Raw genomic sequence first — 12,484 nt, forward strand, 5'->3', positions numbered from 1 at the left:
AGGGGCCCAGGACTGGATGATATGATATCAAGCGGATTATCTGAATTAAAACCGAGGCTTGATTCTCAAGCCGATAATCAAAAACAAGTATAGCATCATGGCACTGAAGGAGAGGTCAAATGGGAGGGAGAAAACCTTGCCAAACCTTGTAATGGCTAATGGTTATGTAGCAGGAATGGCTCTTAATAAGCTTCAGTCAGTCCTCCCTGCTATAAAAATACCTGTGGTTCCTTCACACTAAAGGAAAGAGTTGAGAGAGCAAAACCCTTTATCTACATTTGAATACAAAACCTAATTACATTCAGCAGTGGTATTCAGCTATGACCAAAACTCTCGGCATCTCACCCAGATACAACAGGAGGAGACACACAACTACGGAGAGTCTCCTTTGCTTTGAAGGTAGAAGCAGACAAATTGGAGAAATGGATAAAAAGGGAGCAGAGAATGGATTCCACTTGTCCAAAGACAGTCATACTTAGCTCAATTTTAGGTTCCTACAGTCCCAGCTATTCCACAGGACCTCACAGCTTCTCACTAGACATATCTTTAAAAGCAAAAATTACCACAGCGCTGAAATTCTTGCCCCACAGCTCAATGATGTGCCAAGAAAGGCACACTTGCTCTCCCAGTAGAAAGGCTTTGCTTTACAGAGCAACCCAGCGAGAAGCCAAGAGTCCCATGGGCATTTGCATATATCCACAGCTTTTCATCAGCCGGGGGAAAGGCAGAGTTCAACCTCACAGAGTGTGAGGTGAGGCCTCAGATCTGTCTGAAAATGCTGTGTCAAAGAACCTAGAGGAACAATGATGGAGATGCAGCCGCCTTGGCCAACTCATTTATGACTGCAAAAATATTTTCAAGACAAGAAGTAAACTAACCTGATGTTACGATCCTGGCATCCAATAGCTGCGTATTTCCAGCTGGGGTCCACATCCATGTCATACAGAGTGGTCTTCCTAACAATGTGATGTGTTCGGGTAAACTGAACCCCTTCTCCTGTCTAAACATGTGGGTAAAGACCGTGTCAAAATCAAGTAGTTAACCCATTATTAAAAACTTATAAATACAGATGAGTTCTCTCACACAGCCAGCACAAACCAACCCTTCCCACTAACCAGGTCCGCGGGGAACAGCTGGGACTGGAGGCACAATGAACTCCCCTCCAGCCCATACTCTTTCACCACTCCTCACAACAGCCCTGGCAGCAAAAGAAAAGCAGATATCCTAACAGTTCTCTGTTTTGCACCTTGCTGAGAGAGGTCAGGCTGGGAGCAGCTGCATGCTTCACAGAACTAGTTCTCCAAATGTAATCTCTTGCATTGAGTCAGTGGGAGACACTGAGGCTGAAATAGCAACAAGCTCATACAGAAACTCTGATATCATTCTTTAAAGTAGTTGCTTTGTGGAGAGATTATTAAAAAAAAGTGTACAAAAAGCTGTAATACAGTTACCTTCTGCGCAGTGCGGAAATAGATGCTCTTGTCTGCCCCACAGCTTATCATTCGTACTTTCCCATCATTGGCTGGAACAAAAAGGCAGGAGCCGATCAAAAGATAAACACAAATACAAGGTGGAGGAAATGTTTCCATTTATATCACTGCTCATTTATTTCAGTCCTGTTTAGCTAAGACTGACTCCTACCTAAGCAGCAGGATGCTGCAGCAAAACAGAAGCCCCTTCTCAGGGACAGCATTTGTTAATGCTCAGAGCGCACGAGGCCTTCATACAGAGGCTTTACACAACAGATCAGGATGCAATTCTGTCTTCTCCCCCAAAAGTATGCTCACATGCTTATTCTCTATGTGCCACAGCACTCTGTGGCAATATGATGGGTTCTCACTCAGTATGAGCTGCAAACAGGCAATAGGCACTTTTCAGTCCTCAAAGTCAGCCACAGGTTTCTTGCTGCCCTTTCTTACAGCAGGATCAGGCTTTCCTTCTTCCCTTAGCACTCTTTTGTAACCCATCTGCTCGTTCAGCAAAGCAACGCCTGATAAAACTCCATGTAATGAAAATGGATCCAATATCACACACGTCTGCTTGAACTGCACCCAGAGCAGGGCTGCGCTTAGCTCAGACTAGCACAAGCACAAAGACCTTCGCTGCCAGGGCCCCGAGCGCAGCTCCCTCATCTCCTAGGAGTTTCGCTGGCTGCATTCAAGGCCAGCTCACTGATAAGACAGACCTGTCAGAGAAACTTTTCCTAGCTTTGGAGCTCCTTGAGAAAAAACTTGAAAAAGCCTCACAGCAGCTTCAGGGAGCCTCTGCTATGAAGCTTCAGCAAGGTCCCTGCTCTTCACTTGGGAGCTACTTTCAAGCTGAGGTTCTCATCCTTGAACCCCAACGGAGCTACACCGCAGCAGCATTGCAGCCACGCCTGTGCCCGGCCACGTACCCTGCTGATCCGAATCCTGACCCTGACCCACGGACTCAGCTTCCCGATTTGAACTCGAACCTGCCTTGCTGCTATGGGCTTGCCTGGCAGGCACTGAACTGTGGCTGACCCCGCTCACTGTCTCCGGACTGATCCGGACCTTGAATTGCTGACCTGTCTTATCACTATGGATTTGTCTGGTGATCCAGACTACTGGCTGGATCTAGTTACTGTCACCGGACTTGATCTGTTCCACCTCGTTCAGGTACTGTAGGACATTGCCAGTGAGGCCACTACCTTCGCCTGCCTTCCTGTCACCCTTGGCTACTGGCTCCCTGGCAACCAACCCTCGTTGTTCCCCAACAATAGCACTGACCACACTGATGTCTGACCACCAGTAGCAACTGAGTGCTGGAGATGCAATGTGCTCTATTACCGTAAATGCGAGGTCTTACACTGGTTTGCAATGATAAATTTACTTGTGACTAGTTAATCCCAAAGTGTTTTTTGTGGATTTGAGGATTTTTTTGGAGGATGACTGTTCCACAGTTCTCCTCACTAAGAACAGCGTGTAGCCGTCTGACATCAGTTAAAGGGAGTAAATCATTACAGAAAGCAGCTTTCCAAAGAAATGCTGAGGACTTCAATCAGGAGAGGTTTTTTGAGTGGGGAGGAGGGAGAGGAGAAAAAAACAAAAGGGAAAAGAAGGCAAGTATTGTCAAATATCATCTTCTGTTAGGACTGCAGCTACAGGAGATGACAAAAAAGCAGCAGCAACTTCAACCTGGCCTAACCCAGTGTGTAAGCAGCTAAAATTACTTTACAGCCACAATGGGACAACAGCAACGCTCAAATCCAACTTTGGAGAGAGGCCATGATTCTCTACCTGCAAACTTCACAGCAGTGATGGAAGAAGAATGTTCATCCAGGGTCTGCTGCAGGCTGTAGTCCTTTCCAGCATCCAAGACATGAATCAGTCTATCCCGACTGGCTGAAGCCAAGAGCTTTAAGCCTATCAGAAAGTTAAAAAGAGTGCAAGACCATTACTAAAAAGTCATTTGCTCTTCCAGTCACTATTTTAAAACAGCTTCTCAAGTCATCTTAGGGACAAAACTTTATACTATAGCTAACTGCACGGATGGACACAAAGGAACACCCCTGGATTTCACACTATAATAACAGACAGAACAACTTTCAATCTCAACCTACAATATTCCAAGGAAAAGTATGAGAAAGAAGCCTTTTTTGAAGTCCGGCTCTACTGGCCCAATGCTACAAGCCTGCTCTGAAATCCAGGAGTAGCTCACCACTGAAAGTTCTGACGTACCGTGGCTGGACATTCTGACCTGCTCAACAGTACATTCATATGCAAGAGGGAAGAAGCTCAATTGCATTTACCTGTATCAGGTTTGGAGTACTCCAGACATAGGATCTCAGAGTCATGGGCTTCCACCTTCAGCATTTCCCTCAGAGACTGCAATTCATATATCCTAAGACACAACATGGCTGATTTCAGTAAGTTTAATAAAATTAGCAAGACCTAGTTTTCATTCTCATGCCTGCCCAGCCCGCAACCTGCACAAGAAGCTCTACGGGATTACCTGAGAGTGCCTATCCTGTCCCCCGAGGCCAGGTGCTCCCCACTGGGACTCACACAGACAGTGCGTATCCCCACTTTCGTATCCATCACTTGTGCATCAGCTTTGTCCGCACTTCCTGCTGAGTTGTAATCAGTGTCCAGAAGTACCTGAGTGTTGTCATCTACGTAGATGATTTTCATCAAGTCCTGGGGATACAATACACCCGGAAATATTAATTAGTTACAAAATATTAAAGTGAAGCACCTGCCTTAGAAACTGGGCTCCTGGCCAACACATACACTTCATTGGCAGTAACACTGTAACTGGTGGGACCTTTTAGCTAGGAGCAAGCACTCAGCCCCTTCATATCGTAGGACGAAAGTTTCACAGCTGTGTCTCACGATCACCCTTCGCAAAAGATTCACCTTCAGGCTAGAAACTAACAGCATCTCCTGCACAACAGACAAGCTCTGGGATTAGTGATTACAACATAGTAGGGGGGACACAGCAGGAATCTGAAAGACTTCTAGGGATCATCCAAGTCAGCCCATGCCTTTTGAGAAATGAGAGAAAAAGCAGGAGCTTTTTCCACCACGAGCAGATTGCTGAGAACAGGCAGGCCAGGGCTGCTGTGCCCATGGATCTTCCAACACAACTGAGAACGGAAGCAAATGTCCATAAGTAATCTCTGTTCTGTATGAGTATCCTCCCTCTTATAGAGATGAAGTGAGTGTAAACTGTTTCTCACTCAATTCTCCCAAACCTCTGCCTCATTTGATGCACCTTTCCAAACAGATCTTAAAGTGGTTACACATTACAGAGATGGAGAAAAAGAGAAACAGCTCTCCTGAAGCATATGGCATGAGCCATTTTGGAAGAGACTAAGCTTGTCGACTCCTTGGGTCGTTTATGGAAAAAGCAATAGTCCCCAGGGCCATTTCAGACAAACTGTCTTTCCACCTGATACTCCCTTCATGTTTCTTCAGGTTCGTACATTTTACCAGACTTGCGCTCTGTTTGCAGAGAAGCTTGTGTTGACTTAGAGATCCAAAGAAGTTTGGGCCTTAACTTGGGAATACCTGTGCATGCGGAAGAGCAACCCCAAGGGTGAAGAGGTGATCAAAACCTGGGATCTTACATTGCTGAGGATGTTGCGGTGCAGGGCTGTGCCGTGAATGTTGGAGCTCTCGGTGTTCCACAGACGAATGGTGTTGTCAGAGGAGCAGGTGATGAAGGAACCAGGGGGGAGGCATGACTGATTGTTGTCCTTCACCTCCGGATACATCTAAGGGCAGGTAAAAATCAACCCCTGAATGAGATTGCCTGGCACCTGGCATCCTAGACACTGGTAGCAAGTTTCAAAACAAAATGTGATAAAAGGGCTGTGTTCCCTGTTTTGTAAAGGCGAGAGCCAGCCAGTTCTCCTAATGAAAACCTGTTTGCAGACCAGAGCTTCATATTCACTTCAAACAACTGCTCACTGAGCTTCCCTGAATGTAGAACATCTCCTTAAGAAGTGGACAACAAGCCAGCATCCTTTGTTTCTAATAGTTCAAAGAAAGCACCTCAAAGACCACACAACAATGACCCTACAACAACAACCTTGCACTGGTGTTTGCAACTTTCAACTACTACTGTCAATGTATAATCCAGAAGGAAAGGGTGAGATGCAATTAATAAATAATAACAAAAAAGTCCTCAACCTCTTCCCACTTCCTTTCCACCTCCCCCTTTCCTGACCACTGTTGGATATATTTCAACACATTAACAATTACATTGTTTCCTATACCTCCTTTCCTTCCCTCTGTCCCTCTGAGGGAAAGCCAACTAGGCAGACTGGAAGATGACAGCCAATTGAGAGGCTAATTCCTGAAGTCCTGGTAAACAGGTTAAGAAGAATCAGAGTTGAGATCTTATCACTTGTTTCATTCCTTTGACTTTGGAGCACTTGCTCACCACAGACCTCAAACAATTTTTTTTGAGGTCAGCAGTAAACTCTTGTGCATTTTGTGAAAGGAGCCCCTGCATTCAGCTTTGTCCAGTTCTGCTCCTTCTCCCACCTCTCACCTTTTAATGGTGAGATTTTTCTTCCAGTAACACACTGCATCTAACGCATTTGGTCGGCCATCACAGTGCAGCCAAAGAACTGTTCCCAGCTCCAACTCAAGCCCCGTAGCAACCACACTAACCACAGGAGGAAATCCGAGTCAATTCTTTCTCTCTGCAGTAAGTGTTTGCATTCAAATTTGGCAGCTCTTCAGATGACTTCCTCAGCTGCAACTCGTAATCCAACACTTGTGTCTGCAGACAACGTACCTCAATGTTCCACACGCAGGAAGAGTGGTACAAAGCAGAGTACACCTTGCCCACTTTCTTCGGGTCTTTGACATCCCACACATACAGGCTGTGGTCATTGTATACACAGGAAAGCCACTGGTTGGTGGGGTCAAAGGTCAAGGCAATCGTGTCCGGATACTTCGCATCAGCCATACCAGAGAAAAGACGACTGCACAAAGAGAGAACAACAGCCTGGTTACCTTGCGCTCTCTTGCAGCCAGAGCAAGGAGGGGAAGCATGAGAGCTCAGATTCTCCACAGGGCGCTGGCGAGGTGAACAATACGCTGTGGCATGTATAGGTAGAGAGAGTAGCTGGTTGGGAAGACCTGTCTCTTGAACAACCAAAGTCCCAAAAGAAGCCTGAAAGTCCCATGGCAAAAGTCATTCTCCTTGCCATCCAACCCAGAGTCCCACCACAGATAGGCGATTGACTTTCCCTGAAGAAGGACCAAACAGGACACTTGATCATCACTGGAGATCATCATCATTTACCCCTGCATAACCAGGTGGTAAAATCCAAGTCAAATAATCTCAAAACAAAGGGGAGGGAGGATCATCTTTTGGTGGGTACTATATTTTGTTTACTGATTGCAGGAACTGCTTGTGTGTGACCAAGCAGAAGAGTACTGCACTCAAAAGACAGGAGCATACCAGCACAAGGGACAAAGGAACGATTCATTACAGCGGCTGCTTGTCTGACGTGCTTCCCTTCCACCCCACCCCACACACTTGCCCAGCTCGAGATGGGCAACTGCAGATGGGTACAGTCCTTTCTAGATAGGCAAGCTCTCTGATGCAAACTTAAAAACAGAGGAATCCTGCAGAACAAGGAAACATCCCTTTCCCCAGGTTAGGCCAAGATCACGCCATGTGAACCCTGTATCTCCTCTACAGGAATCCTCTGTTAAGTCCTGCTGCCATGCACGTAAAGAAGGAGCTGCTCTCTTGACCTGAGGTGAACACAGCCATCCCACAATGCTGCTAATGGTATCGAATAAGGTAATTATAGCCAGAGTGCCCGGGTGTTGAGAGCAGGTAATTTAAAAGGACTGATGGAGATGCAGGGACGAGGGCCAAAGCGCATGTGGCACACCAGACAATTGGAGCTCTGCTTCTGCAAGCGCAAAGCTTTGAGGGCTGGAAGAGCGCAGCCCAGATCCTATCGAAAAATCAAGTCATTGATACAGTTGTGGGCAGTTCATCCCACAGAGAGGCTCTGGCATGCATGGGAATATAAGGAGTCCTGTGTTTTCAAGCTTCTTTGGAAGTAATAAAAAAAAAATTGTTAAGATTGTAATCAGTGCTATAAATGCATGTTTAAGAATCACATGAATATTTCTGCTCAACTGATGCATGAGAGCACAGAGAGTATTTATAAAGGGTCCATGCATACAATTGCTTGACTTTAGCACTACCAGAAACTGGTAACATTTTAAATTGAGAGAGTTCATTTTCCAGCTCCCTTACTGGAATATCATTATCTCCCACTGATCTATAGGAGGACTATACAGTGCACTGTTTGAACTTGTACCTCAAGTTCCCAAGAGAAGTTTATAGAAAACCTGTTGAGACAAGAGAAAAAAAAAAAAAGAAAAAAGAAAAGAAAGGAAAAAAAAACCCACACCAAAAAAAGACTATATATCTGCAGACGTGGGAACTCCAGATATCCAGTGGAACGATGGCTGGTGGATTCATATACCTTTGGATTTTTTTCCCCACTAGTGACAGAAGTGAAAGAGGGCAACAGAAGATTGAAAAAGCCTCCAACCAGGATTAGCAAACAGCAACACATGAAGGGTTTTCTCCATCATAAGCCTCTGCAAGCTGGCAGACAGAACTGTACAGAAATCACATTACCCATCTCAGAAGGTGAGAAATAGAGACCCCAGGCAGAAGATATTGGGCGAAGGTAGGAAAACAAGACAACAGAATGCACGAAATTGAAGGAGAAGAAAGACTACAGACAACAGTAGGAGATTTGAGTCTATAAAAAATTGCAAGGGAGCCTTTGAAAAAGTGCCCCATGAGGGCCTGGGCATCTCTTAGCAACATTATTATATTGCTACAGAGGAGAGTCTTCAGCCTTTACCACTGATAAGCAAAGGATATTCCATGGTACAGGAACAACTGAAGTGTGCCAGAGCATCCTGTGCCCTCTGCCTGCTTGCTCATAGCAACCAACGTCAAAAGGCCACCAGAGCTGAGCAATCCCAGGGAGATGAGGAGCAAGATATGCTGTGTAGTCCAGCCACCAGCTTTGGGCTGTAGCCCAGCCAAGTCAGGGGGATCTGCAACAGGCTGCCAATTTAAATCCATAAAAAGAGCACACTCCAGATGGCAAAGGTCTGGGGAACAGTTCTAACCCCCACAAGCCTCCCTTGCTCCCTCCCACCCTCTCCACGGTACCTGGCCTCGGTCACACTCGCGATGTCTGTTCCCAGGAAGTGCGGCTTCGGCAGTGTGGTGACAAAGTGAAGGTTCAGAGGGTTAAAAATCCGCACGGTGCCATCAGCGCAGCCACAGAAGATGTAGTCGTGATTCACAGAGATGCAGTTTGCCACAGTGGTCTGAGGAGGACACAGCACACAAGAAGGTGAATAAGCAATGCGCTCTCACTTCAAAGGTCACCAGACACACGACAGGGAGAACAGCAAATTGACAGACAAAGGAGTCATGGTCAGAAGAGCTGGAGTGAAGTGAAGTCGAGCCCTGGGAGTAAGGAAAAGCCTAAAAATCCAATTTTCCTTCCTGAGGTGCTTCCCAGCCAAGGTCCGTTGCAGATTCCAAGTGGTTAAGGAAAAAGCCCAGTCCCTCTGCCACCCACTGTGGTGGGAGGTCAGCAGAGCTATACATTTGCTCCAGCTGAGACTTACTCTGAACATTGTTTTTTGTTCCTCTGTGACATTCAGCACCACTGGCAGGCAAGCAGCACCTCACCCTGTACTAGCATGCCAATACATTACCTGTCACAAGGGGATAAGGAAAGAAAAAAAGGGATTTTCTTCCCCCTCCCACTGGGATCTGTACAAATGGGAGAAAATGGTACAAAATGGAGTGTGGTGATAAGGGGATGAGTTCAATGCAAAACTTTTTTCCAACTTACTGTGAAGCTGTCTGTATTCTGAGCGAGAGTGAAAGGCAGATTTTAGAGAGGAAAGGAAAGAAAAGAAGAGGCATTTCACTTGAGTGAAAGCGTGGAAGGATTTTTTCCCTTGATTTTAATACACTGGATCCTTTCAGGTGGGCATCTTACATTCAATCGAAAGCAAAATAAGCACAATCAAATCCTTAATTCTGGGCCAACCTGGTGGTTTAGAATAGCCAAACCAACCAGCACCTTGGGAACCTGCATTTGAGATGCACAAGCCAAGTAAGACACTGCAGAGTGGGCAGAAATCACAATCCTTCTAGAAGTCCTACTTGTCCAGGCCAAGCCAGGAGGGACAACACAGTGATTGCCAAAGCTACATCAGGACACTGCTTTGCCAGAAGGGCAGTAGCTGTAACACTGAGGCTTGAGAATGAAAGAGCCTCAATGATTAATAAAATCCCTTTGCCAAGAAGCAACGCTATTTTTGCCTGGCCTTCCAGAGTAAATCACAAAGTGGCAGAGGCCCAATGACTTTCACTGCTGGTGGTCAGCTTGCACTCCCTGAATGCCCTTATTATTTGCTGTTCCTGCTCTGCTTCAGCAGGCACAAATATTGCAGGACAGGAGGAGGTAAAACTCACCCTCAGCTCCACCCACTTGTCTAGCAGCCTTTTTTCATTGAATTCACAGAGCAGGCCTGAGGATGTGATACAGAATGTGCTGTCAGCTTTTTTGCCCCTTCCACACGCCACGTCCGCAAAGAAGTTGTTCCTCAGTTCTCCAAGCAATCCCGAGCGACCTAGCAAGGGGACTGTGGCATTGACCTACCAATAAAAAACAATTTGTTAGAAACAGAGCGAGGCACTCCAGGCAGACAGACATTTTTTAGAACATCAACCTTTGAGTGCTGAAGTGCCTCAAAGAAAGAGGGCTGCAAACAGCCTACAAGGAGAGGTAGTAACACATTTTAATTGCTGCAGACCCATTGGTTATATAGTGTATTGAGATCATCGGTATTAGCACGTCAGTGGAACAGAACACTATTAGTGCCACCAAAACTGTGCATCCAAACATATGACCCAGAGACAGCAGATCAATCACTGGAAGAATAACCCTTCTGTGGCCAATCTGTGATTTATTCCAAATGCCAAAGCAGGGTTCAAGCATGAAGTAGGAACATCTGTTCATGAGCACGCAGAAAAATCATCATAGGTGGATTCTGTTCCCCAGAGAAGAATCAAACAGCTAAAAGTTTAAACACTTCACCTGACGCTTCAAAATAACACTCACAATCTTTTGAGATGCTCATACCAACATCAAACAGCTCTCCCTACCTCTGTGCTCCAAGTTGTTCAATGACTGCAGCTCTTTTCTAGTTTTTATTCTCCTTTTGTATATGTGACTACTAAAGAACAAGCATGCTGCTATTACAATGCCAGGAGCCGTGCCCCTACCTCAGCACAGGATAAGACAAGCTTTTGGTGCCTTTTGGTGCTACCAACCCATGGGGAGACCGAGACTTGAGAGCCAGGGGTGGAGGGCTATCCTTGAATCCCAGCAAAATCAAACAGTTCCCACTTCCCACAGCTCACTGGGGCAAAATCCACCCTGCTGTAAGATGGAAATGCCTGTTCACAGCTTGGCCTTGATGCACCTTCTCTCACCTTGGAGGTTTTGCTGTCATCCAGGTACCAAAACTTGATGTGTCGATTTCCAGCAGTGACAAAGTAACTGCAGTCCTCCGAGAATGACACGGCTGTCACTTTACTTGAGACTTTGTTGGCTGCCACTACAATGTTTTTCTGGAAACATAATTGTTTAGATAGCTTAATTTCTTTGCTCAGAAGCAAAGGAAACTCATTTCAATTACAGGCACATATCCAGTACAAACGCTGCAGCAGGGAAAAGACAAGGCACAAACTATTCCCCATTCATCCCTGAATACAACCTCCCCAGCATTAGCTGGGGGCATTGATTGGGCAGAGAGTACAATTCACGTTTACGTTCAGTTCCGCTTCCACGCTGGCTAGGATCTAGAACAAATCGGCAGGCGCTAGTGCCTGCAGGAACTTGCTGTCTGAGCCATGACAAACACGTTGGTTTCACAATCACCGGGAGCTCAGAGCAAACCCATTTCCCTTTCTAAACAGCAAAAGCATTCGTAGGCCAGCACGAGGAGGAGCTCTCCCAGCCTCCAGGCAGCAACGAGGGCAAGGAACTCAAGATAGGGAATAGGTATTTTCCGCAGGGAAAACAGTACTGGTTCTTCCATAAACTCTCTCTTCTCTTTAAAGACTTGACACTTTATCGAAAGACCCAAAACACCACGCCTGTATTGGAAGGGACAAAGCAAAATCTGCTACACCTCAGATGTGCCCCTCAAAAGGTCAAAGAGTTTGGGAAAGGAGGAAGAACACGGCAGGCACAGAAAACAGGAATGGACACTGCCCAAGCAGAATGGTCAGATGGCAGGAGCTCCCTGCGCTCAGTTTTCCTCCCCCTGCCTTTCCCCAGGGATTGGTAGAAGTGAGAATAAAAAAGTTTTCCCCTCTGCCTGTGGTGGGTTTTCAACCATGCAGCACACGGTTGACAACAGTGCACCACTTTTTATGCTCGCTGTGTTTCCTTTTCCCTTCCTTTTAGGGACTTGGTTGCTCCCAGTCTTCTGAATGCAATGCCCTCAGCACACAAACCACATCACTCCAAGGGCCCCATCAGACTGCGCTGACAGAACTAAAGAAACCAGCAATAGAGAAGTTTAGGCTGCTGCACCGTCACCATGGAGGACCCCCCCAACCCAGACTCGGGGAAAAGCAAGGGGGACTGCCATTAACATAACTTCTTTCAAGACAGCGCACAGTGAAAGGCCTAGGGCCCTTCCAGACCTCAACATCTGGGTCGTTGCTGTGGCCTTTCTTTAGTGAAGCAAGGGGACCCTACAGACAACAGGGGTTTTCTTTTCCATCTCAGTCAAATGACTGACCAAGTCTCCCAGCCAGGAAAAACAGGGAAACCAAAGCAGCAGCACAGTGGATAGAAGAAGGGTTGTGGTTAAAAGTGAAGGAAAGTGCTTCAGGAGATCTGTTTTCGCATCTTGGTCTC

The 12,484-nt window shown here is 46.3% G+C and overlaps 1 protein-coding gene across 1 annotated transcript in view; it reads right to left on the reverse strand.

The window, feature by feature from the left end:
• MAPKBP1 (mitogen-activated protein kinase binding protein 1) overlaps nucleotides 1–12,484 on the reverse strand; it is a 102,001-nt gene that overhangs the window by 31,704 nt on the left and 57,813 nt on the right. The window contains exons 6-15 of the mRNA XM_075152095.1: nucleotides 11,047–11,184; nucleotides 10,024–10,206; nucleotides 8,698–8,858; nucleotides 6,271–6,460; nucleotides 5,093–5,239; nucleotides 3,976–4,160; nucleotides 3,773–3,864; nucleotides 3,261–3,386; nucleotides 1,452–1,522; nucleotides 879–1,000 (exon numbers count right to left, since the gene is read on the reverse strand). Coding sequence (XP_075008196.1) covers nucleotides 879–1,000; nucleotides 1,452–1,522; nucleotides 3,261–3,386; nucleotides 3,773–3,864; nucleotides 3,976–4,160; nucleotides 5,093–5,239; nucleotides 6,271–6,460; nucleotides 8,698–8,858; nucleotides 10,024–10,206; nucleotides 11,047–11,184 — 1,415 coding nt within the window. The remainder of the gene's footprint in view (nucleotides 1–878; nucleotides 1,001–1,451; nucleotides 1,523–3,260; nucleotides 3,387–3,772; nucleotides 3,865–3,975; nucleotides 4,161–5,092; nucleotides 5,240–6,270; nucleotides 6,461–8,697; nucleotides 8,859–10,023; nucleotides 10,207–11,046; nucleotides 11,185–12,484) is intronic.

The sequence above is a fragment of the Calonectris borealis genome, chromosome 5 (assembly GCF_964195595.1).
Source record: "Calonectris borealis chromosome 5, bCalBor7.hap1.2, whole genome shotgun sequence".
Taxonomy (NCBI): domain Eukaryota; kingdom Metazoa; phylum Chordata; class Aves; order Procellariiformes; family Procellariidae; genus Calonectris; species Calonectris borealis.